Source organism: Macrosteles quadrilineatus, unplaced genomic scaffold (genome assembly GCF_028750875.1).
Source record: "Macrosteles quadrilineatus isolate MER2022 unplaced genomic scaffold, UCM_ALF_1.0 Scaffold_3__2_contigs__length_128488019, whole genome shotgun sequence".
Lineage (NCBI taxonomy): Eukaryota > Metazoa > Arthropoda > Insecta > Hemiptera > Cicadellidae > Macrosteles > Macrosteles quadrilineatus.
This window is the reverse complement of record NW_026542596.1, coordinates 4,913,931-4,937,719: the sequence shown is the minus strand read 5'-3', so window position 1 is coordinate 4,937,719 and position 23,789 is coordinate 4,913,931. Positions and strand designations below refer to the sequence as shown.

The 23,789-nt window shown below is 37.1% G+C and overlaps 1 protein-coding gene across 1 annotated transcript in view; it reads left to right on the top strand.

Moving 5' to 3' along the window:
* LOC128990349 (paired box protein Pax-6-like) overlaps positions 1-23,789 on the top strand; it is a 72,424-nt gene that overhangs the window by 16,127 nt on the left and 32,508 nt on the right. The window contains exons 2-3 of the mRNA XM_054412692.1: positions 10,813-10,965; positions 18,050-18,190. Of these exons, the coding sequence (XP_054268667.1) occupies positions 10,813-10,965; positions 18,050-18,190 (294 nt within the window). The remainder of the gene's footprint in view (positions 1-10,812; positions 10,966-18,049; positions 18,191-23,789) is intronic.

Genomic DNA, 23,789 nt, shown 5'->3' with positions numbered 1-23,789 from the left:
TCTGAATATTCTTAATTGTTTGTTATTAACTCCCAGCAGCTAGGATTTTTTTATTACTATTATTATAAAGGTGGGGCAGGAAAGTATTCATAATTTTGAATATAAATTAAAAGACAACAAAAAATGTTAGAACTAATCTTTGAATTGGGATCAAATGGTTACATATGGGAGTTTATTTTAATATAAGTTTTTGGAGTTTCAAAGTCACATCCTGCAAGTTTAATACAGGCCTTCATAGTCAATACACTGCTGTAGTGTGGTTCTAAAGTTTTTTGAGACTATGTAAAGCAATTGCTGTAGAATGTGGCCAACTTAAAGGTGAATCGCATCCTTCAAGGCATCTAGGGTACTCTCGTAAACTATCATAGGGTTAGCGCCACTCGAATAAGGCATATTCTGCTTATTTACTAGAAATATGGAAGTGTGCCTCTTCAATAAATTAAACCCGAGCATCTTGATTCTTGAGGCAGGTCCGCTATTACGGTTTCACGTGCCTACATTCGTTGTCACCAGTCCCGTTCTGTGAGTTCATGAGCAAATACCATCTTGTATGGATGGAGGTGTAGGATATATAGAGATACATAGAGAATACGAAGCTCAGTACGATTAGAAAATGTCAGTGCGGATACATGCTTACCAGCAGAACGTTGAGAAGACTGTAAATTCGATCTTCTAAGGTCAAAAAGGCGAGGAGTTAGGATGGTTCTGTTAAGCCTCAACTCCCCTTTGCAATACACTACTCCTTGCACACACAACAAAATGGATTTGCGATCTGAAACAACTTTGTGACAGATCATCCGATTACCAGTTCGCAACGCACGCTGCACAGCACCAATAGACAGATTTTGAAAAAAACCTTCTTAACTGCAAAAGGGCATTGCTTGCTCAACCAAGCCACGTCCATTAATGATAGTGATGTTATTAGAAACCCCCCAAAGCAACTGCATCATTCGAGCATACCCCCATTCCTTCAGCACATTTCCAGTACTCACAGCACCACTTTATCCCTGCCCCATCCTGTATATTATTATAATAATATTGTACCAGTACCAGCGCGTTTGCAGACTGATTTTTGTGGCATGTGCGAGTATTATTCCAGCATTAATGCTGACTTCTGATAATCGGTTAGCCGAAGAGTACGGTGAGGATTGTTGTTGATTGCTCACAATCTAAGACTAGAATGTTTGTTGTTTTCCCGTCATTTTGCATAAGTGCGAGGACAATTCACTTAGTTATAGCGCATGGCTAGTTTTCTGTACTGCTGACGGATAGTTGTTTGCGCCAGTGTGGCCTGGTTAGCTGGAGTGGTCAGGAATGCCGGTGGAGCGGTTGCGGTGCCAGTGTCAAACTGAAGTGTGAGATGCAAGAAGACCAGCTACTGTTGGGCGGCTCGGGTTCTCCCGTCACAACAAATCGCGTCAACACGCGCGGTAACCGGACACCGAAGTCCGAGGATTTTGGTAATTTATTCATAGAGTCAACGGCGCGGTGATTAATCGATCAATGGTAGCTTGGTCATGTGGACGACTGTAGAGGTCTCACCGCCCAGGGATGTCAGCAGTTGAGTACATAACTTCATCGAGTGACGTCATCAGTTTGGGGGCCAACCTACACTGTTAGTCTGCGGATTTTGGTGAACTTCGTCAAGAAACGTAATCAGTTCTGAGGATTGATGTTTGTCTTGCTGGTCATCAGTCAAAAGCGTTTAGTGTACACTCAACCATCAGTCCGGGCGTTAAGAGCACATACAACCATCAAGACTGTAGTCCGGGACGTCAAATGTACTTTCAGCAGTTGAGGTCATCAATTTGGGGCGTTGAGAAGAATCAATGACCTGATCAATAAGGTAGTTAAAAATTATACATTTTTATCTTTCGTAACATTACTATACACGTAGTCTAAGTTTTTTTACAAAATTATACAACTCTGCCAGGACCTGCACAATATAAAGGTGGTTAAAATCCGATTTGAGAGTAAATGCAACTCCTGGAAATTTAAGGGGGGGGGGGTGTTGGTCCTGCATCAATCATATACCTGTGGGGATAGACTCATAGGATGTGTCATATCTAGATTGATCTATAATGATTCCTTTCCCTGAACATTATCAGTTAGGTTAACCAAATGAGGATGCGGAATACTACCCATCGGAAGACCATCAACCCAAGGTGAAACGTGACGTCACGAAATCTGCCAAATAACCAATATGGGAGCTGTGCCCGCGACTGGAATACTACTCCCCTAGCAAAATGTGATGCTATGTAATTGTAATTTTAATTCGAGTTATTCTGTTTGATAACAGAAAAGGCATGTGGGGAATATCATACAGAATTTTGAAACGTTACAGCAAGTTTGATTGGTTAGGTTAGGTTGGTTTAGAACAGTATGACAACGAGTGTCCGTGACTGGAAAACTGTTTGGAGGGGTAGTTGTCCGGGGGGCAGTCTTCCGGTGGCCTAACCAATCTCCACAAGCAGGCTTTAGGACTCACCAGGGTGAAATAGCAATAACTTCGATAACCGATCAAATTGTCTTTGTCATAATAAAAATTTTCCATCGGTAATTTAGTCACCAATTTGTTTACTATAACAAAACGTTTATATAAAACATACTCGTTTTATCTATGCTATAACACAAACAATTTGTTTGCCACCTTTCATAAGGTAGCTGGTACATGTTATCATGTTTAAAATACTCAAATTGTAAACTACTCTAATTCACACTCATCGAATCAATATCTCGTCGTAGAAACCTAGTTACCATAACAACCCACAAACCTCCCGAACAAGATCACGTTCATTTTCCGTTACACATAGAAAGTTTCTCTACGCGTTTAAGATCGGACCAACACGCATCCATCGTAATTAGATTACGATAATAACCGGTGATTGTAGCTCAGCTTGTACCAGTGTAAACACATTCATTCCGTCGTTAGAACGCTCCATTCATTAAACCCATTAGTCGGGTCTGGCCGGAAATGGAGATATAATAGTAAAAATTATCGCGCATTGTTGAGTTTTCATTGAGTGCGTCTGCAGCCACTTAATGTTGCCCATGAAACTGATATTACGCCGTAGTAGTCTGAATGGATTTTGGTCCGCGCTTTTGAATCCTGTGAATGAATGTGGCAACTGTTTAGTTTTGTTGTGACATTTGTGTTTTTATGTGGACTTGCGATGTTTCTAAAAGTAAATACAAGCTAGGTATTTAAAGAGCTATTCTATTTGCTGCCTTATTTTATTGAAAATACTAATATGGACAGTTGTAAAACAGTCCAATAATAGATTCGTATATTTAAAGTATTAAAACGACTCATCTTACACTTTTGTAATGTTAAGTTACGAATTCGAACACCAGTACCGTCAAAGGCAAAACTACCTAACAGCATCTTTAGAACACAAGCTCTCCTACCACAAAGTCTCCTGGTTATCCCCCCGGACGGAATCACTTCTGTAGGCTTCACACAGGTTTCGCAAGCCAAGGAAACCCTAGCCCTTGGTTGCGAGGCGTTGGTATTCAAGTAGACGCCATTTTCTACAGGGATACCGGTTTACACCGTCGCTCGGTGCGGTGGGTGCGTACACGAGTGTTGTGTGTGTGTGTGTTTGTGTGTGAATGTGAGTTTTTGTGGTACTACGCAAACCTGTGGTATTGTGGTCATTCCCAAGCAGTCTTGGATAAGCTAATCTACTAATACGGGTTCGCCTGTTCGCACCCCGCCCACTGGGTTTCAAATGACTCTGGACTCCTGTTCCCGAAGTATCCCTGGTCGTTCTCAGCCCTGTTTATTTATACAATGTGTCTGGCACCAAGGTAACTCGATTGAGTTCAGCTTTTTCTGCCCACTATTTATTTTCAACGTTTGCGTCCTACGTAAAGCAAACTTTGGCTCGAGAAGTTTGATCCAAACCTTTATGGGTATTTGAAAATGATACACAAGGAAATTAGGGAATGATGAGATATGTTTTGACTAAAGAGTAGGTAATGAGTCTGTGCTATGATAAAATTACAGTTTAATGAAACTAGTTTTTATGATTAAAAAATATAACTTTTATAGAGCACCTATTCAATACATGTTATACAATAACATGACTAATAATGAAAATAATAATTATTAATAGATGTATTTCCTAAAAGTAAAGAAGAAAAAACATAATCGAGAAAGTAATAAGCTAGTAGGAATTAATATAGTTTCTTGAATGATCATATATATCACATTTTGTGTAGCATTCCCAGTTCAAAGAAAAATTATGTACAACAAGCTACGTAGGTTCATCTTATGGATATCACTCAAAGAACATACCAACCTTTAGGTAAAAAGTTCAAACTAATCGATTTCCGTGTTTTGTTATTGATTAAAATCATAGTAAAGTTAACCAATAAACATGATTGTTATTTTAAAGTTTGTACCAAAAGGTATTTGGAAAATCCAATAATGGCGTGTGAAAATAGTTTACAGTTTTAAAATCACTTCAGAAAATAGTTAGACATGAGGATCTAAAAAAATTAATATTCAGGAAGAATTTTAAGAAGATGAAATTTAATTTAATTCATAAACATTCATGTTAATATTATGTCAGTATCCACATAGTTTTAAAAGTGTATTATATAGCATTTAATCATTACTATGATCCATTTTATAATTTCAGCTACAATACATCAACATTTAAAAAGAAAAACATCTAAAGCAAATGAAAACGATTCAATGTAGAGCGAATATCTTGTTGAAGCCTCCTACAAGCTACAGACAATGTTGTAGTTAATTGTTTCTCATGTGCATGTTTCGTATCCACTGCTCAGCTGTCTACAAGGCCGACGGTCACAAGCATTACCATCTCTTGTCTACAACATTAGCAGCAGAAGCCTGGCTTGTTTGTATGGTTCGACTCTAACTAGGTATTTAACGCTTCATTCATAGGAAAGATGGCTTGACCTGTTGAATCTGGGACAAGGACTTGTATAATTTGCAGTATTTAAACTATACCCACTATACACTTACAACTAAAAGAACCATAGTTAACATAAATCCGTCGTAAAGTAAAATTAATTTATTTTGAAATACAGGGGTTTCCATAGTTTAAATTCCTACTTAAAATCAGTACATCACAATTAAAACATATTATCTTAAACATTTTCAAACATTTACACTAAATAGTTTGGAACTAATGTCATAAGGTAAGAACTGAAATCAAAGGGTTGTTTTTAAGGCTATATCGATCCTATGAAAAACTGCGTGAAACTGACTTAACCCCTAAAATCCTTAGCGACCATTCAGTGACAACAAGTTTGTATTACCTTAAATTCTTGGTGGTTCTTAAGTTCTTGAATAATAAATCTTTCGTATGAGGTTTAAACTAAATAGATTTAGTTCGTCAATTGTATTAATACGTTACATTTTTTATTTAACACTTTTTACATGATGAAGCCCTTACATGAACCCTTACATGAAGCCATTTTTAGCCTTAGAATTTACTTATTTGCATAGTCCTCAAAATTTGTTGTGAATAAATCTAAGTAAGGGGTTGACATTACAAAAATAAACATAACCGACTGGTGTGCCATAAACCCTCTTGGCTTGAAATAAATAATAAAAAAGCTAAATTGTACAATAAAACACAAATAAAAAGCGACTGCTAATACATCAATGTTAGGACGAGAAGGATACATAAAACATCCCTATAGTAAGTCCTTAGTCCAAAACGTCTTGATCAAGTTGGATACACGTTGAATATGCTGTGATGGACTCCACCGCAATGTTTCAAAGTCCAATTCAGAATACTAACCATATCAAAACGATACACTTTTCACAGTGGGGTAGAACGATTCTCGAAAGCCTGAAAGAGTAAATAGTTCTGCCGTTAGCGATGTCCCTTATTCGACATGGGTTAATCTTCCACAAATGCAATCACATATCGTAGCGGTCCGGGTCGGCGACACTGTTGTCAGCTTGTCACAGCATTTCCATCGCATTATGCCGTCAATCAGTGGTCCGCTATGTATTGGTGTCGCGGATGTCACAGGGTCGTCGCGTGTGACAGCGATGGAGCTTTCCCTCCAAATCTGGGAGAAATGGCGCGAAGTGGGAGGAAAGTGGACTAGTGGTGGCGATTGATGGGATGTTTACAGGGGCGAGATTTTCACATATTGCGCATTTCAATAGGATCAGACACTTGTTTCGAAGTGAGATAAATAACCTTTTACACATTAATTTTGTGTTTTTGTTGTTATGAAAGACAGTTATTGGGTAAATAAAACCACGAATTCACTATGAATAATTAAAATTGTTGACTTTAGATCCTTTACATAAAGATTACATTATATACCTGCCTCAACCAGGTTACAATTATTAGACAAGCAAGCATTTTTTTGAATTGTCTCTTCGTTGTTCCCAACAACTCCAAAAGAAAACAATATGGTGTAACAGAAATAAACAACCCGATTACCTATAACATACACTTTACCTTCCTTAATCTAACCTATATGTTATGTAAACTGTAGAAGTGACACCTCAATCCTAGAAACAGTGAAGTAGGACGGGTGGAAAAGAAATTATACAGAAAACCCCTTACGTATTAAGTATATAAATAATCAGAAATATAGGTGGATAGAAGATTGTGTGGGAGCTATATTTGTAATGGTAGGTTTTTAAGGGAGAATATTGCAAACATTTTCCAACACGATTAGTAAAAGCCAAGTTATATATCCATTTCTGAATGTTTTGGGCACTTGCTCACCTGAAGACGAGATAGGATCCAAAATCCTTTAACGTTGTGAATATTTGTAGTTTCTCGTTTTTACTGACACTGAAAGAAAATGTACGTAACAATTTCCCACATACAAAATTGGTTCCGTTGCAAAACTACAAAATATATAAAATACGAGTATTCGCGATAATGCATCATCCTTAAAAGCATCTATCACGAATACTAGAAAAATACCGGTATGTTTTTTTTTGTTTTCAACATAAACAAATAAAGATTTTGGCCCGAAAGTAAACACAACCCCTATATTAATAGCATTAATTAACATATGGTTTGTTTACTTTGGGGCCAAATCGTAATTTCTTTATTTTTATGATCGATACCGGCGGCATCTATAAAATATTTTGTGGCAGTTTCGTCTCCTCGAATCACCGCTCCTTTGCTTTAATTATGCTCAAGCAAACACTATTTTACAAACAATAACTGTTTGTCAACGATGAAATATATGGAAAGTACATAAGGATTAACTATTTGTGCAGCAGCTAAAGATATTCAAGTATAATAAGATTAGTCATGATTTATGGGCCACTAGAAGTTGTATTGCAGTTGTTGTAGCTATAGTATATAATGATGGCAGTACCAAAATAATGTAATAATAACAAATAGATAAATAACAAACAAAGTATAGCAACGAATGGTTAATTTTGTATCAATACTTAAAATGATTCAACTTCATTGTTTAGGTCATGAAACAAACCAATCCTGGAAAAAAATACATTGTTGAAATGTGTTGTTTTGATTCTTTAAAACATGTCTACATGGATTAATTGTTACAGATTTGGATTCAACTTAGTTGTGTTCAAAAAGAAGTTTTAAGTTGTTTATCAAAATTTCAGTTTAAGAGTTAAACCAAAAACTAACTATTACTGAACAGAGCTTAGCCTAAGTTTTTTAATAAAATTAATATATTTCCAACAATTAAAAGTAAATTAACGGAGCCGTTTCTTACATAACTGTGCAAGCATAAATACATATTAGCGTATAAGATAACTTATGACTCGCGTGATAGGAAAATACATTTTTCATGAGAAATAGCCGCAAATCCATCCTTTTATCAATTTAATATTCTATACATTAGATTTCACAAGATATGTTTGGTGACAAAATTCACCCATCACAATCCCCCACAGCAGCCTAGGACCACTATACCAGTCACCCCAGACCGGGTATAGAAGCATTGACCTTCTAGGCTATGCGGATGCGATCACAATAGCATAAAAGCCATTACATAAAATAAGCCACTGATTATATCGATATGGCTCGATGATCGATTCGACTCGACCCGTATATCGATATCATGATTATTGTGAATTTCGATGTGAATTTCTGGTCGCTCTCTTTCTCCTCTCGTAATTCTGATTCGCCCTGGTGTTTAGTGGTATTGTACCCATGAAGCCGCGATTGTCATCTTTCCCGCTGTAGCTGCTCCGAGGCAAGACCCGTTGTGTGGGTTTCATGGTATTTGTTTCATTTCTCCTAATTGTGTACGCAATATTGGTGGCTATTGGCATAAATAGGCACAACAAACATTATTAGTTGTTAAAATATCAGTAGGTGTTGACATACATTATTGGTTATTGAAGTACATCGATTATTGTTGAATAAGATGCATTATCGGATTATTTTACAAAACTTTTAATAAAGACATCCTTGCACTTAAAAACACAAGTAATTGCTTGGAAACCCCTAGCAATATTTGACAAAGAATTAATCTATCTTTTCCGTTCCATGACTTCGACAAAATATCTTCTTTATAGCTTTATATTTTAGCAAAGAAATTACTCGCGATTGTTAAAACAATATGCGTCTATCCCACAAAGTAGGACATACAGTATGTTGTTCGGCAAAAACTAACTGTTCTCATTACTATCACAGAAGTGGCATGTTTGGCGTTTGGTAGGTTACACTATAACTAACCCTCCTTCAGTCCTACCCCTGCATCCCTGCATTTCACCAAACCATACAAGATGATGTTGTGGCCTCTACACCATCATTGTGCCCCATACTGACCAGCCATATTAGGGTTTTAGATGGAAATAATTCCCTAAGGGGTTAAACTTTGCATATGTGTAGTACTAGTACCCTCTAACAAAATATCTCAAATCATTTTGTTTGATACATTTTATATATAAACCTTGCTGTTTAGGGATTTTCCTTCTAGCAGGGCCGCTACAATGAAATATTTGAAAAAAATTAAACTGGGAGAAATTAAACAAAACTAATGTTTTTTTTAACATTAATTTCAATTTTCTCAATAACCGTGAGAGATAGGGCAAATATGTAAGAGAGTAAAAGATGTATTTTTTTTGTTTTCTTTAACATGTATTTGCACAAGATTTCAGTATTTCCAACAGTTAGTGAAATATTAAAAGTGAATGTGGGAATTTTCCAAGATGGTGGCCGTAGCAAAGCATGCACGAATGTTGATTTTTGATATGTTGCTACTGGGTACGAAATAGTAATACACATGTGCAAGGTTTCACCAATTAGGGAATTATTTCCAGGTTGTGGGGTATTTCCCCCCTAAAATGACTGAACTATACTAATCACCATATCGACCTCAAACCTAACATTTAACCCATGCGGTGACACCCCGTACAACACGTTTCTGCCATAACTACCCTTACATACAAGAGTAGTATTACATCTCACTAAAGTGCTCCGCCAAACACCATAGCGACCCCTGTAACCTCCATGGCGTCGCCTGGACTAACGGCGCGATGAACATTACCCGTTCGCTATTCAGAGGACCAATTTGTTTCGTCACAGCTCGGTATGCAGACGACTCTTCTATTGGCCATGTATAACGCGAATCGAGTTTCAATTATGGTCTTGGCTGACGCCCCGTCGTGCCCCCCCGTCGTCCGAGTCTAAACTACAGCCACTTGTTTTTGTGCCTGCTTTTGTAACCGCTAAACGAGGGGTAACTCCCATAATGATGCGTCAATTCCTGAAAGGAAGTAGCGGGACAGATGGTGAAGTTTTGATTTCTCCTTTTGTTTATGGGAAGAATAGGTGTGATTGTGATCGCATCCTGCGGTTCGAATGAGGATTTGATTTTTGAGTTAGAATGGGAAGCTGTGCAGTTCTGGAAATTTAAAGTAAAAAAATAATGGTGGAAACTCAGATTAAAATATTTTTGAATCAGTTACAAACTTGCGTGATTAAATATACAAGAGACATTGTCGTTGATTTATATTTAAATCAGACTTTCTATTAGTAAAAAATGGGTCTAGCTGTCCTTGAAATTGGGTTTCTATGATATTAAGTTCTAGCATTGACTATTGGATACTGAAGTAGACTTCCTATCAAAATGGAACGGTTGTAACTAATTAAAAAAATAACGTAGTTGTGTGAGCAGTCACAGAATGCACTAGTGTCTAAAATTCTATTTTTTTTGCTGACCAGGTTGATGGGTCATGACAGTTGCTATAACCCATCATAAGTCATTCCCTAAGTTTGACTTGGTAAAAAAGATTGTGTATTTGACAGAATTTAGTAATTTAGATCAGCACAATTCGTAGGTGGCTCACATAAACTAATTCATAAAAAGATCTGGCATCAAATTTAACATGGGGACGGAATGTTTAAAGGTTCTAGCAAAAGAAACAGCTGATCCAAGTATCAAACACAAAGCTACAAAGTTCATCTCATACCATTCATTCTATAGCAAACACACGGTGCGTCGCCTTTTAAATAAAGTGATTTATTAAGATTTTCTTACTAATCCCCGTGGCTCCTAGTTCGATTAAGCAGTCTTGATAATGCAGAACTATCAACTTTAGTTTCCAGGAAGGGCTGTCATCTTCTTACAGATCTTTTCCTCTCCTCCTGTTTCCTTTCTTTGTCTCTCTCTAGGTTTGTCTTATAATTTCTCTTCATCGTTGTCAATGAGAATCTCAGTCCAGTCTTTCTATTTCCATGTGACCCATCCACGGCCATTTTCTTTTAATTTTTCCTGATTGACCAGAGCTCCAGTTTGTTTAAATAAGTATCTCAATAAGTTAACAAATTTGAAGTTTGTATAGTTACTAAGTCCATTTACTCCCCGCAGGTGGGACGCTCAGAGAACTATACGCTCTAGCAGCCAGCCAGCAACCTCTAGCTTCACTGGTATCTCAGCAGCAGCAGCGACTGCTGGAACTCAGCAGATTCAGACATTATGATCTTCTCAGCCATCAGCAAGGCGCTGTTACCAAGCTGCTAGGTATGTTCTATAATGTTATATGAATAGCACAGTTACTCCAACCACTAGTTGTTCCCACCACGTTGTAAGTATTTTGGATTTACTCAGTCCCCGAAGGAAGTTTTGACTCCGGAATTTGAGTAAATCAGATTACCCACAACCCGTTCTGGGAATTTGATTCGCCCAATGTCCGAATAAAATTCTCATTCCGCGACGCGGGTACTTTACACTTATTTATTAATTAAGTTTACACTTAAGTATTAACTGTCTACAACACAGAGTGGGTCCAAATGTTGGACATTGTCCGAATTCGGAGTTTGGTAAACCCATAAATACAATATATATAAATTTTAGTTTTATTGCTAATACAAGTATTCATTTCAAGTTTGTTATTATTACTAGTGACTTTTTATTAAAATATGTTTGTTATTATTAAAATAGCTACTTTAAAACAGTAACGCAGGTATTGCATACAGTAGTTTCTCTGCAGCACAAAAAATGGTTTCAGAAGGTAACGAAACCATCAAATGTTAAAGAAAGCAAATAAAACATGAACGGATTTCGTTCAATTTTCATCCATACAAAATATCAAATGGTAGAACATGAATGGTGCTGCTGTGCTAGAGTATAGCTACCAATGGAAGTGAGTGAACACATACTTGTGACAATGCCTACATCACCTAGGTGCCTGAACAGTGAACAACGAACAGTTTCACCGCGCTAAACTGTTGCCTTGTTACTTGTGCGACAATGGCAGCTCCGGACAATGCTGCTGATGAAACCCACTGAATATGTAACAAGTATGAAAATGATAAGCCTTTCACCAAACAAAAGCGCCCTAGGCTCGGTTTCACGGCGAAACAACAACAACAATATCATGATCGCTACGGCGCCTCGTCAAATGTCAGATGACACGGTGCCTCTGGGCTTACGCTTACCTTGTAAAACAGCCACTAAAATACAACGTGTCATGCTTGGAATGTAAAGGCGAGTAATACACTAGCAGGGTGACATTGTTAATATTTATATGGAAAAGTTGTGTAATGAGTATTCAGTCTTAATATACTGTTCCTGGCTGACTTTTTAACGTTTCCAGTACTCAACCACAAAAAAAGTGTCTAAGAAAGAAACTAATTCGACACACTTATTTTCTTGAGTATTCTTTAATCGGTAAACAACACGATCTAGTACTGATTCAAACGTTTGAACCTGAATCGTACCACTTGCAGATATTACGTTTAAAACTTCCCCATTCACACAAGAAATTTAGTCGAAATAAAACATTTTTTAGAAAGTTGTGAACAAGAAACGATGGGAAAGATGTGGTAAAATCAAATGTTGCAAACTCGTTGTCAATATAAATATATTCTGGCAATAGGTTTTTTTTGTTCTTTTTAAGCCGGGACAAATATGGGCAAAGTGTTGCTGTGAATACTTATTTCTTTATTTTTCTAAATCAAGATTACAGTTATTATTGGCATATCCCTATTTAGTAGATTAGAAATTAAGATCTTTCCGGTAGCAAAAGTTTTACTCAGCTGTAAAATTACCTTACACCTGTGCCACCGCGTTGACAGACAAAGCTCAACGAACAAATGCGATTACGACCGAAGCTCACGCTACAACACAATCCTGTTAGGCACTAGTTAGGTTTCTGTCCTCTCCATGCCTCTGTTGTGTAGTTCAGTATTGTTATTTTGTGCAGTAATAACAATGTGCAATAATGATGATACAGTGGACAATTTGACAGCAAGTTAACGTTTGTTTTGGTGTTCAGTATTTCATCTACGACAAATAACGGCAGTAATAATTATGTAGGAACTATTATGTTACTTAGAAAACTGTAGAATAATCCTTTTTCACGCGTTTTATGAGATACTGGTTCATCCACTGGATCACTGGTCTTGTGAAAATATATTGTCCATTTATCCAAAGACGAAATCCATTAACTTACTACTTACTTACTTACTTGTATTCTTGACCCTTGACTGACAATGTCAGATAGATCGCGTCGGGTCTTTAAAAATGTAAAGACTTTATTTATTTCTTTAAATAAGTTACTATAATAAAACTAATATTTACAACTACTGGTGGTATGGCGGACGTTTTTATGGTGAAGGGAAGAGTGGTATCTCATTCAGCTCCCCCAGAGAATATAGTGGCCTATTCACGAGGGCCTTATGTACAACTTTTTTAAATTCTTTCATGCCCATCTCTCGAACTTGCGACGGCAGTGTGTTGAAGATTTTTATGGCCGACCTAGGGTAGGACCTCAAGGTCCGTTCGAGTCGACAGCGCGGAAGTGTGAGTATGTTGTAAACATCTGACTGTACACTGTGAGGATCTTCAGTTCCCTAAAGATAGGCCGGCAATGCTCATAATACCCAAATGATGTGATGACTCTGAGTGCCATCTTTTGAAGTAAGAGAACATCCCTTGTAGCAGGGGAATGCCCCCACAGTATCAATCCATACATCACGTGACCTTGGAAGAGAGCATGATAAACCTGATAACACTAAGCTACTTAGATCACTATCACATCATCTGGGAAAATGTATGGAATCTCTACGAAACATCCACCCGCTTGTGTTGAACCAACAACATACATATTTGAAGGTGAGCGCTGTAACCACTCCGTTGTAGACAATCGTTACACCTACAGTCTGAGATAGATAGCAATGCAGTGATTACCTTGGAGAGTAGCGGCCATCTTGGATTAATTTCAAACAGCTGCTAAAGAGTAATTTATCATACTAAAATATTTTTTCCAGATACAAAAGTTATTGTAGTTTAAATACCCAGGGCACTGTGGGATTATAAATTTTCTCTTCCTACTTAAACAAGATGGCTTTAAACAATGGCTTTAAATATACAACTTTACCGGTTCCGGTCGTATCGTTCAATAGAGTATACCGACAATATCTAAAAAAACACAGTTAAGTTTTTCCATTATAATTTATGTTAATCTGCAGTTGAAAACAGCAGTAATAACAATATAAACAGTGTGAGAACAATATTTTGTGGATCAAACTAATCCTGAGCGATTATACGATTTGTAATGAAACAAACACCTTTCCAGATACTTCAAAAGATTTCCCAAAGTATGAGACAATCAAATGGAGGCGCTCGTATATAAAACACACAAATGCAATATATATCAATTGTATTTTCATATAGTGTATGTTTGAACAATACATAAAAAATACAAACTGTCCCACAACCGAAACAATGCCACGTAGTTCTTCAAAATACAAATTTTGTGACTAATTTTGAACAAATCACAAAAAACTTCTTCCAACCCTTTCTGACCATCATTACAAACCCACAACCACAATTACGCAGCCCTTCTGTGCGTGACATCAAATTAAAAATGGCCGCCACCCTCCTGCGTGACTCAGGGAAGTGAATATCGAATTAGACTGGTCAAACTTGCGTCGTACTGCGTAACACGACGCCATGACGACGGACAATGGGCGAGGTGCTAGAATCATGCCAACAATGCCATAACATGCCATAAACCATGCCAGTGCACGCTTCTGGCATTTCACGCGCTCAGTGTTGTCACTGGCTTTGAACTGCGACGACTTATATCGACCTGCAAATCATCAGGTCATTTTAGTATATGAAGCTTTTTGTATAAAATAATATCAAACTTGAAGGGAAAGCAGTTACGATTCCTCAAACCTAACACTTTGAATTTATTTGTAAATTTGCTTTGTTAGAAGGTAAAAATTTCATTCATTAAATTGAAAATTACACTTCCTATGATCATTGAACTATGCATCTATCCTTTGTGATCGTTCTATGGATTACATGGAGGTATAGTGAATCATTCAGAATCTCATTGGATTCCTAGGAATTTCTTAAGTAACTAAACAATTGTCTCGATACACAGTAAGTAATTGGTTTATTTAAAAAAGTGTAAATGTAGATTTGTCAACCTATTTATAACACTTGTGTTCATGTTTGAAAGCGTGTTTCTTCTTCGTGTTATTCTGGAAGCGTCGACTGAATCTGTTCTCTTATTTGAAGCTTAGTTTTATGGCCTAGAATTAATTTGACTATAACACCTGCAAGAATATTGCTAACTGTAAAAGAAATAGTTATCCATAGATATCTTTTTTGTTGGTTGAAAATTATGGATTGTTTTAAACAGATGTAAATGAATACTGTACATCCTAACGCACGCTTAATATGTCTGGTAGAGAAGAGACGTAGTTTGAAATTCGTCTTCAACCATAAATTGATTAACTATATGTCAGCTTAGTTTTAAATGATCATTTTAGTGAGTAGTGAGAATATACACTGTAAAAGCACAGTTATTCTTACCCTCCAATTTGATCTGATAGTATTTATACAATTTTATGACACAAAACCGTTCTTCCAACGCGATTACTCAGGAGAGATTGATCAATCTATGGTATGCCATATTTTGCCGTAATAGTTTATAGGCAATTGTTAACACAAGTAATTTTTATATCTTTAACATTCGAGAAATATTCGTTTCACCAAAGTTAGTAACTGTATTATTGTAACGTTTCCTAGGCATTTCTTGTCCTATGTACTATTAGCAGAAAGCCGTTTACATGCATTTAGTTGGGCATTCAGGTTTGGGCACCTGCAGTTCATTCCACACCAGGATTTGAAAAAAGAATAGTCAAACCGACGTTGTGTAAACAAATAATCTGTTGTAATCACTATTCCACTTTCATATTATTATCGTTGTTCCTTCACTGTTTCTTCTTTTTAATGACTTATTAACCACCAAACCAAAGTAACAACCGACAAAAGAACATCTGTATGCAGACCTACTTTAACGAGGTCAAACGACTCCACGCGAACTTTAAATTAGGCAGTTTGGCATGCAGCCCGACTGTCCGCAAAACTCGTAATACCAATAATTGAGTCATGCAGCCCGCAATCAGGCGTAAACAGTATAAAAGTTGCAAATCCAGCTGGTCCATGTTACGCGCACGAACTACATTTTCTTGTTGCATTATTGAGCTCGAGTACCGTGGACGACGTTTCGTGCGGGTTTGACCCGCCCTTCACCGGGGTGGACAGTGGACAGATGGCGTTTCATTGTACACTCGGGATCGTCTCCATAATTTGTCGTCTCATAATTGATTTCAACCGCGTTGCCTGCGGCCACACTTGTCGTGCTGGTCTCGTGACTGAGGAATACATTGTCAGTTGGACAGTGAGTGACCGCAGGCGCTTTGAAAAGGAATACTATTCATGTTACTGGAAATCGAGTGGAGAATCACTCTTGTATTTTTGATCATGTTTAAATTGAAATAACTTCTAAAAGATTAATGAAACGTATCAACGTGTGTTGTGTATCATTGTAACCAAATAACTTAATTGGCATGGTTTAACTAAGGAAATAATAATTTCATCCTTTATTTTATCAAATTGTCTATATTAACAAAATGCCAATGAAGGAGAATTATTTTTAAATAGAAAAATTATCTACGTAGCGCAAAGTTAGACACTGACAGGGGCTTGCTAATTGTTCAGTGGTAATACTTTGTTGACTCATGTGAGCCTTTCTTTGACAAAATTGTTAAAATAATTTGGCATAATTTTTTTTAAATTATAATAATAATTTATAATAATAATTATTATTATAATTATAATATAATAATTATTATAATAATAAATTTTTTTTTTTTATAATTTGGCTCAATTTGGCTGATACAAATACATGTACACGAGTTTCGATCGATAACTGTCATCCCAAGAGTTTATCAACTAATCCATAGATAACATAATAAATATATTGTATGACTATTCTACATAGGAATATAACAAATCCAGATAGGTTTCCTCGCTTAAGAGACATTTATTTCTTGATGGGCTCCAAGTATTGCATTGGAGTCTTGCCCCAAAGCATCAGATCGTATCATTATCTCAATGCTTAAGAGTCTTCGTCAGTGGTAGCCATATTCGATTTTAGTCCTATAAGAGCAGTATTAAATTTGTAACAGAATTTATAAAAAACCTGTTGTGATAAAATAATGATTTAGGTGTTAAAATTAAGGTTTAGTGGTCCTCTAGGGAGTAAGGTTTTTAGTTTTGTAATTTTTCCTCCACTTAATAACGATTAAGTTATTCAGTTAAGTTATTTAGTTAATGATCATTAATTAAGCCTTTTACATTTTCAAAACTATCTATCTAATATATAAAATTCTCGTGTCACAGTGTTTGTCTGCAAACTCCTCCGGAACGACTTCTCCGATCGTTATGAAATTTGGTGTGTAAATTCTGTAGGTATGCGAATCGGACGTAAACTATTTCCCGTTTCGAAATTCTTAAAAGGGCTCCGCCCCAGTGGCTCTGGAGTTTCCCATGTTAACCTTATGAGAAATGGAATTAATGAATCTTAACAGCTGTTTCAATTAAACAAGTTGGTTCTGTTCTATGATGTTCAATAACATTAAAGTTACATGGATTACCAACAGGGTGCAGCACTATGATTTCTTTTACATTTATGACAACAGCTAATTTGCAACCAAAAGGTGAGTGAGCGTAGCGAACGAACTTCAACCTGGAGGCGAGTTAGCGTAGCGAACGAGCTAACCTGAAGGCAAGTGAGCGCAGCGAACGAGCTCCAACCTAAAGGTGAGTGAGCGTAGCGAACGAACTCCAACCCAAAGGTGAGTGAGCGTAGCGAACGAACTTCAACCAGGACGTGATTGAGCGATGCGAACGAGATCATCTTGAAAATTAAACGTAACGGTACTTTCTTTCCATCGGTCTGTCTTAGGTTAAACCTATAACTTAGGCGATACGAAGTTCGCCGGGTCAGCTAGTAACTCTATAAATAACACCGGCATACTGCTTCAAATGATGGCATTTTCTGTCAAATTTAACACTGATCTTATGGGACTAAGCTCCAATATGGCTGCCACTGATGGAGACTCTTATCTCCATTAGTTATTTACAAGATTCGTACCCAGACCTCCAATTACAGAAAAGCCATTTTCTTTTTAACTATCAAAGAGAAGGATCCAACTACTAGACAATTTTTTAGAAACCAAATGTCAAATATGAAATTATAATTGTTAAATGACAAAAGATTTAACATATTCTTGTTGTACAGGCACACTTCGCCCCCCGGGTCTGATCGGAGGCAGCAAGCCCAAGGTAGCCACACCCGCCGTAGTGTCCAAGATAGAGCAGTACAAGAGGGAGAATCCAACCATCTTCGCCTGGGAGATACGCGAGAGACTTATCTCAGAAGGTGAGTAAATACTCATAATCTATATTGTTCATAAAACCTCTACAACCTCTGTAAAATCGTAACGGTTTGACACGAATGTATCTAAAGACTCGCTTTGCAGTCGATATAAGTTAATGAGATAGAAAAAAAATGTAACCGCTTGGTACTCTTACTTTAAAGCGTAGTATAAAGAAACTGTGTTTTCAACAGTATGTAGATCTTAAAGAGACATAAATAATAAAATATCATTCCAAATAAGGTAAAGTAACTTCTTAAAATCAGGTACGGATTTTTAAGAGACAAGATATTCTCGCATAAGTTTCCCATATTTTTTTGTTTTAAGGCTAATAGGAAAGGCTTAGATAGGATTGTGTATGCAGAGGATGTAACTAACCCAACTGTTTACCGTAGATCATAAATGTACATGTGTGTCAATACATTAGTACCATTAGGCCTACTTATTGCGGCTATCTTCCGTGGCTGGTCTGGTGATTTTTCTGTCTATTGCAATAATGACACATATGCAAGGAAAATTCTCCATTGGAGAACTCCTTTCGCATCCATCATGCATCCCAATGAATGATTTTTACCACGTAACCCTAACCCTGAAACCGACCCCAAAATGAAACACTTTTAACAAGAACCTCCTTCTTCGTCAACATCCTAATGAAGCTGTCACCCACTGAACTACCTTGGACCTCTTCACACCAACTATAATTATACTCGTCTACTCTTCCAAGCGTTATCTGTCCATCTCGACTCCGCATTTCGATTTACGATCTAGATCCATCTGCCAGTTTTTCCCCGGGTTGCTGTCCTCAGATGAAACTGCCCTATAATCTATGGGTCCCAAAAACTGCAAGGTGCGCACCATTGAGCTTCGGGGCTTAATTTGAAAAAAGGAATTTGAATCGATTGGCAGTCATCCTTTCCGATTACGTTCTGAGTTGATCGAAGATAAGTTTCGCTCATTAGCTCGGCAATCTGTTGAGTTATAGGCTCACTGAAATAAACCGGGATCGGTTTCTTATAGGCGAGTTGTGAAGTTGTTTTTGAGCTGCAACGCCGTCAAGGAATAGTAAAAGACTGATTTAACCTGTGCTAGAGGTATTTTAAACTTAATCTTTTTAATAATGGCCATAATTCTGCAAATTATTCTGTCATATCAGTTCGATATATTCGAACCATATTCGTTCATTAATGGCCCATCGACTCCCACAAGGTTTAAAAGCGTTTCATTTCAGATAAAAATTTGTTGTCGTCAGATTTGATAACGGATTATAGACAATTTCGAGGATTAAAAGATTTCGATTTTGAAAGTGATTTAGAAAATAAAAATTAATATAAAATAGGCAATAGTTGTAAGTACCACTTACTTAATTCTTAAAAATATCTAATAAAGATCTCAACTTAATGCCAAAACTCGTGTAGCATCTAGCTACGTCTAAACATTAGGTTAGGACCCGTTATATCTAACCAATAAGGTGTAGTTTTATTTATTTGTTATAACACAGTGTACAAATGTTTAGCTGAGCCAGAATATTCATTTTAACACTAACATTTATTCTGCACCTGTGATTTTTCAAATAGCTGAATATGTAAGAGGAAATGGTTCTACACTGATAAACAATTAGGCTTGTAACATTTGAAAATTAATGACATGTAGTCAGATGACCAAGTTATATTTTATTTTAGTCCGCTCATCGTCATGTAAAGATTACCCAATATAATTTCTAGTAAAAAATAATCTTCTTTTAAAAATTATTCTTTGAAACGGTTTAGAAAAAATAAGCCGTCAAACCGCTTTTTTTTTTTTTGGTGATTTAAACGCTCAATCACCAGCCTGGACGCAGACGCTTGTTAAATTCCTTAGAGATTACAAAGAGTGTTTTGTAGGCACAAGCCTTGTATTGATAGGTAATAAAGCCATTTATAAACAGGTAGATGTTAGAACGAGGCCCGGAGGAGCTTGTGCATAATTATTATGAACTCCTTTTTGCTTGACGTAACCAAGACTTTCGATTTAGTTTAACTTTTAAAAATGGACCCTAATTTGTGTCAAAACTAGAATCAAACCTTCATCTTTGCGTTTCCATCAATTCCACACGAGTACAGTATCAGTAACTGCGCCGTCGACCGCTGTTCGCTGTAGGCCTATAATTATTCCTGTATCTAGGGACACGCGTGGATAGTAGTAGTGTAGCAGTGTAGCACTATATAGCGACATGTAACGACAGTTCTCCCCTCACTTAGCCGGTGATTAGCGCTTATAACTTCATTACCGGCCTTCTGCATAATCACGAGTGCCTTGAGAAAGTACGGTGATAAATGTTCGAAACGTTGGCTACCATCCAACCGCAGTTGCGGCAGCGGTGGAGAAAACAGAGCCACAGACAATCAGAGCCTTGTTGTGATACGTTAGTTAAGTTGTAGTTGTAGTCACAATGGTAGTTAAATGGCACAACGGTTATTCAAGCCTCCATAAATGTTATAATAGGAACCTCGTTAAGTCACAGAACGGAGAAAACTTTTTATGTGTTCTCTATATCCTTGCGTGAAAGGATTAAGGTAAAATATATACAATGAACTAGGGCGGTTGTTAATGGTGTTTTGGCCTCTGGGGACATCAAAATGAAAAAGCAAATCGGTCCCGGGCCTAGGTCTTACCGTGCCACCTACGGTCATAGCTACTTCCCTGTAGGAAAATTCGCTAAAATGGCATTAGATTTAAAATTGACTTACCACAAACATTCTTAGGTTAGGTTAGGTCAGTTTAAGAAAGGTTAGGTTAGGTTAGAAATCAGGTCAGAGGTTAGGTTATGTTAAGGTATGTTAAGGTTATGTTAGTAGGTTGCTAAGTATACAGGTTAAGAGCCTCTTACTACATGAACTGCGTTCCTCAATCCTTGTAAATCTTTCATCGGGCCAAAATGTTACTCCATTAGCTTATTAAATCAATTGTGAAAGCGAATGGGACGAAGTGTTACTGTTTTTCTAAGAAATTTGAGTTTGGCCGAAATGTTACTTGGCGGAATGTTACAAAACCGTAGGCGTCAGAGCAGTTTAACATAAAACTTTATTTTCTAATGCCCGTTAACAGCTAACATTAAAACTCCAGAGTGTGAGAATCATATTGTTATAATGCCATTCCACCTTTGATGACTAGCAGAAGTTATCTATGAATAGTTAGTTGTATTTTGTTGTAATAGTTTAACTGTTTGTAAATTATCACAACAAGCATTTCAGGATATATAAATTATTTGACATTGTCTTTAGCTGATCCATCTTGCATGACATATTTAGTATTCTTTTCTATAATTCAAGTTTAATTGGTAAACAAATATATACGATAGATGAATAATTTTTCTTGACTTGAGCGATTTAGTACGTTTCGGAATACAACGTGACCACCCCTCTTTGCAACGCAATTACTTTCCCATCAATACCAATCAGACCAAGGAAAATATATGGGCATAACTATCACCCTTTGAAATATTATCTAAAGTTAACCAAACAGTAAATTAGCATATTTGCTTGTTAAAAGAATAATTACAAAATTACTCATAATTCTTGGGAGATGAATAAAATTTTGAAAGACCTGACGAGCAGACAGCAAACAAATCCAACGGTATACGTCCTGTCACAAATTTATTACCTTTCGGAATACAACGAGATCACCCCTCTTTGCAACGCAATTACTTTCCCATCAATACCAATCAGACCAAGGAAAATATATGGGCATAACTATCACCCTTTGAAATATTATCTAAAGTTAACCAAACAGTAAATTAGCATAATTACTTATTAAAAGCATAATTAAAAATTACTCATAATTCTTGGGAGATGAATACAATTTTGAAAGACCTGACGAGCAGACAGCAAACAAATCCAACGGTATACGTCCTGTCACAAATCTGAACTAGGAAAACTATAAAACCGCTTTAATAACCACTAAATCCGAGCCAGCCACGCAGTGTAAAGTTTTAATGCCACTATCAGCCTAAGTGGATAATTAATTAACATATATTTATGCAAGAGACGCAGATAATGAAGCGGTAAAAGTACTAATCGAATTAGCGGGGCTTGGGGCACAGTCTGTTGGCCATTAGACATTCCTGAACGCCATTAAACCATGTAGCCTCGCTGTGCTGTGTAGGCGACAACAATTAAGTGATCAACCCATTGGACATTAGACTGCCGGCCTGCAGGGTAATGGCTGATGTATGCAGCTATGATGTTTTGATCTTGCGTCTAGACTTTAACTATGGTCTGACTATGAAGCTTTTAACCCTGATTTAATAATGGAAGGGCTTGGTGCTGTGGCTATCCATTAATTTAAATTCTAAAGAATGTCATACGTTGTTCTTATTAAATTCTAAATGTCTTTATTGGATAAGGCTGGATGATTATTTAGCCACGATGAAATTTAGATCAGCATTGCTTATTTGGATCTTAGGGATTTTTTTTTTAAATGTGTAGGCATATATTCATTTTGACGTCTCTTGATTTTTTTAAGGGTAAAAAATAACCTTCTTAGGAGTTTTAATTTCAGCCAAGATCAAATTATTTTCTGACAGTAAGCTATTCTTGGGAGATGAATACAATCTTAAAAGACCTGACGATCAGACAGTAGATCCAGTAAGCCACCCGCGCTACTGACCGCTCGGAGGGAAAACAACGCATCACGGCTGTCCAGAGCACAATGGCCACTGGCCAACTCGGAATCGCCAGTTGAACGATCAATTATAAACGGCACTACATTCCCAGGCTGTAGGTGTAAAAAGCGCGGCCCGCCAGAAGAAACACACCGAAGTGAAGTGAATCCGAGGGCCGTCGCGTCACGCGCACCAGACATCAAATCGATTACGGTTGGACAATAGACAGAAGATGTCATGGGAGATGTCCGTCTGACTGTGCAAGTGATGGTCAGGTACAATGGACAGTGGGAACATTATAGTGACCACTGTGGACAGTGGACTGTGGACTGTGGACTGGAGGCTGCTACTTGGGAACAGAAACAATCATATGGAAACCCACCAAACATCTGGCCACTTGTTGATGCAGTGATTAGAGTTCAACAAGTAACCGTAGCACAAGGGCATATTTCACGTTAACACACAGACAGGCCATTCTTAGATTCATTACGTTTATGTGCCATATTAGGCAAGCCATATTTTAGTTAACTTTAGGAAATCCTCCCTTAAATGACTGGGTAACATAGGATACATTAAACATGGGATACATAATTGGCTCCTTCGCTTGGGAGGGGAGGGGTAGTTGTGCTGGAGACCCATATCATATGGGGGTCCGTTTACTTTCGTATGTTGAAATTTTGTCGTTAAAAGTTTGAACATGATGCATTAGCTGATCATGCTAATTATGGTCTGACAAACTAATAACAAGAGATTTTTTCAAATAAAAAAAAATATATTTCTGAAATATCAACATTACATTGAAGAAAAAATACTTTGAAATTAGGTCTCTGCAGAGCAAACCTTGTCTGCAGAGACCGAAATCGATAAATTTGATTCCTCAGGGAGATAAAGATGCACTCAAAGACTGAAACCACTTAGAGCACAAATCAAACCCCAAAATATACCTAAGTACGAACTTCATTGCT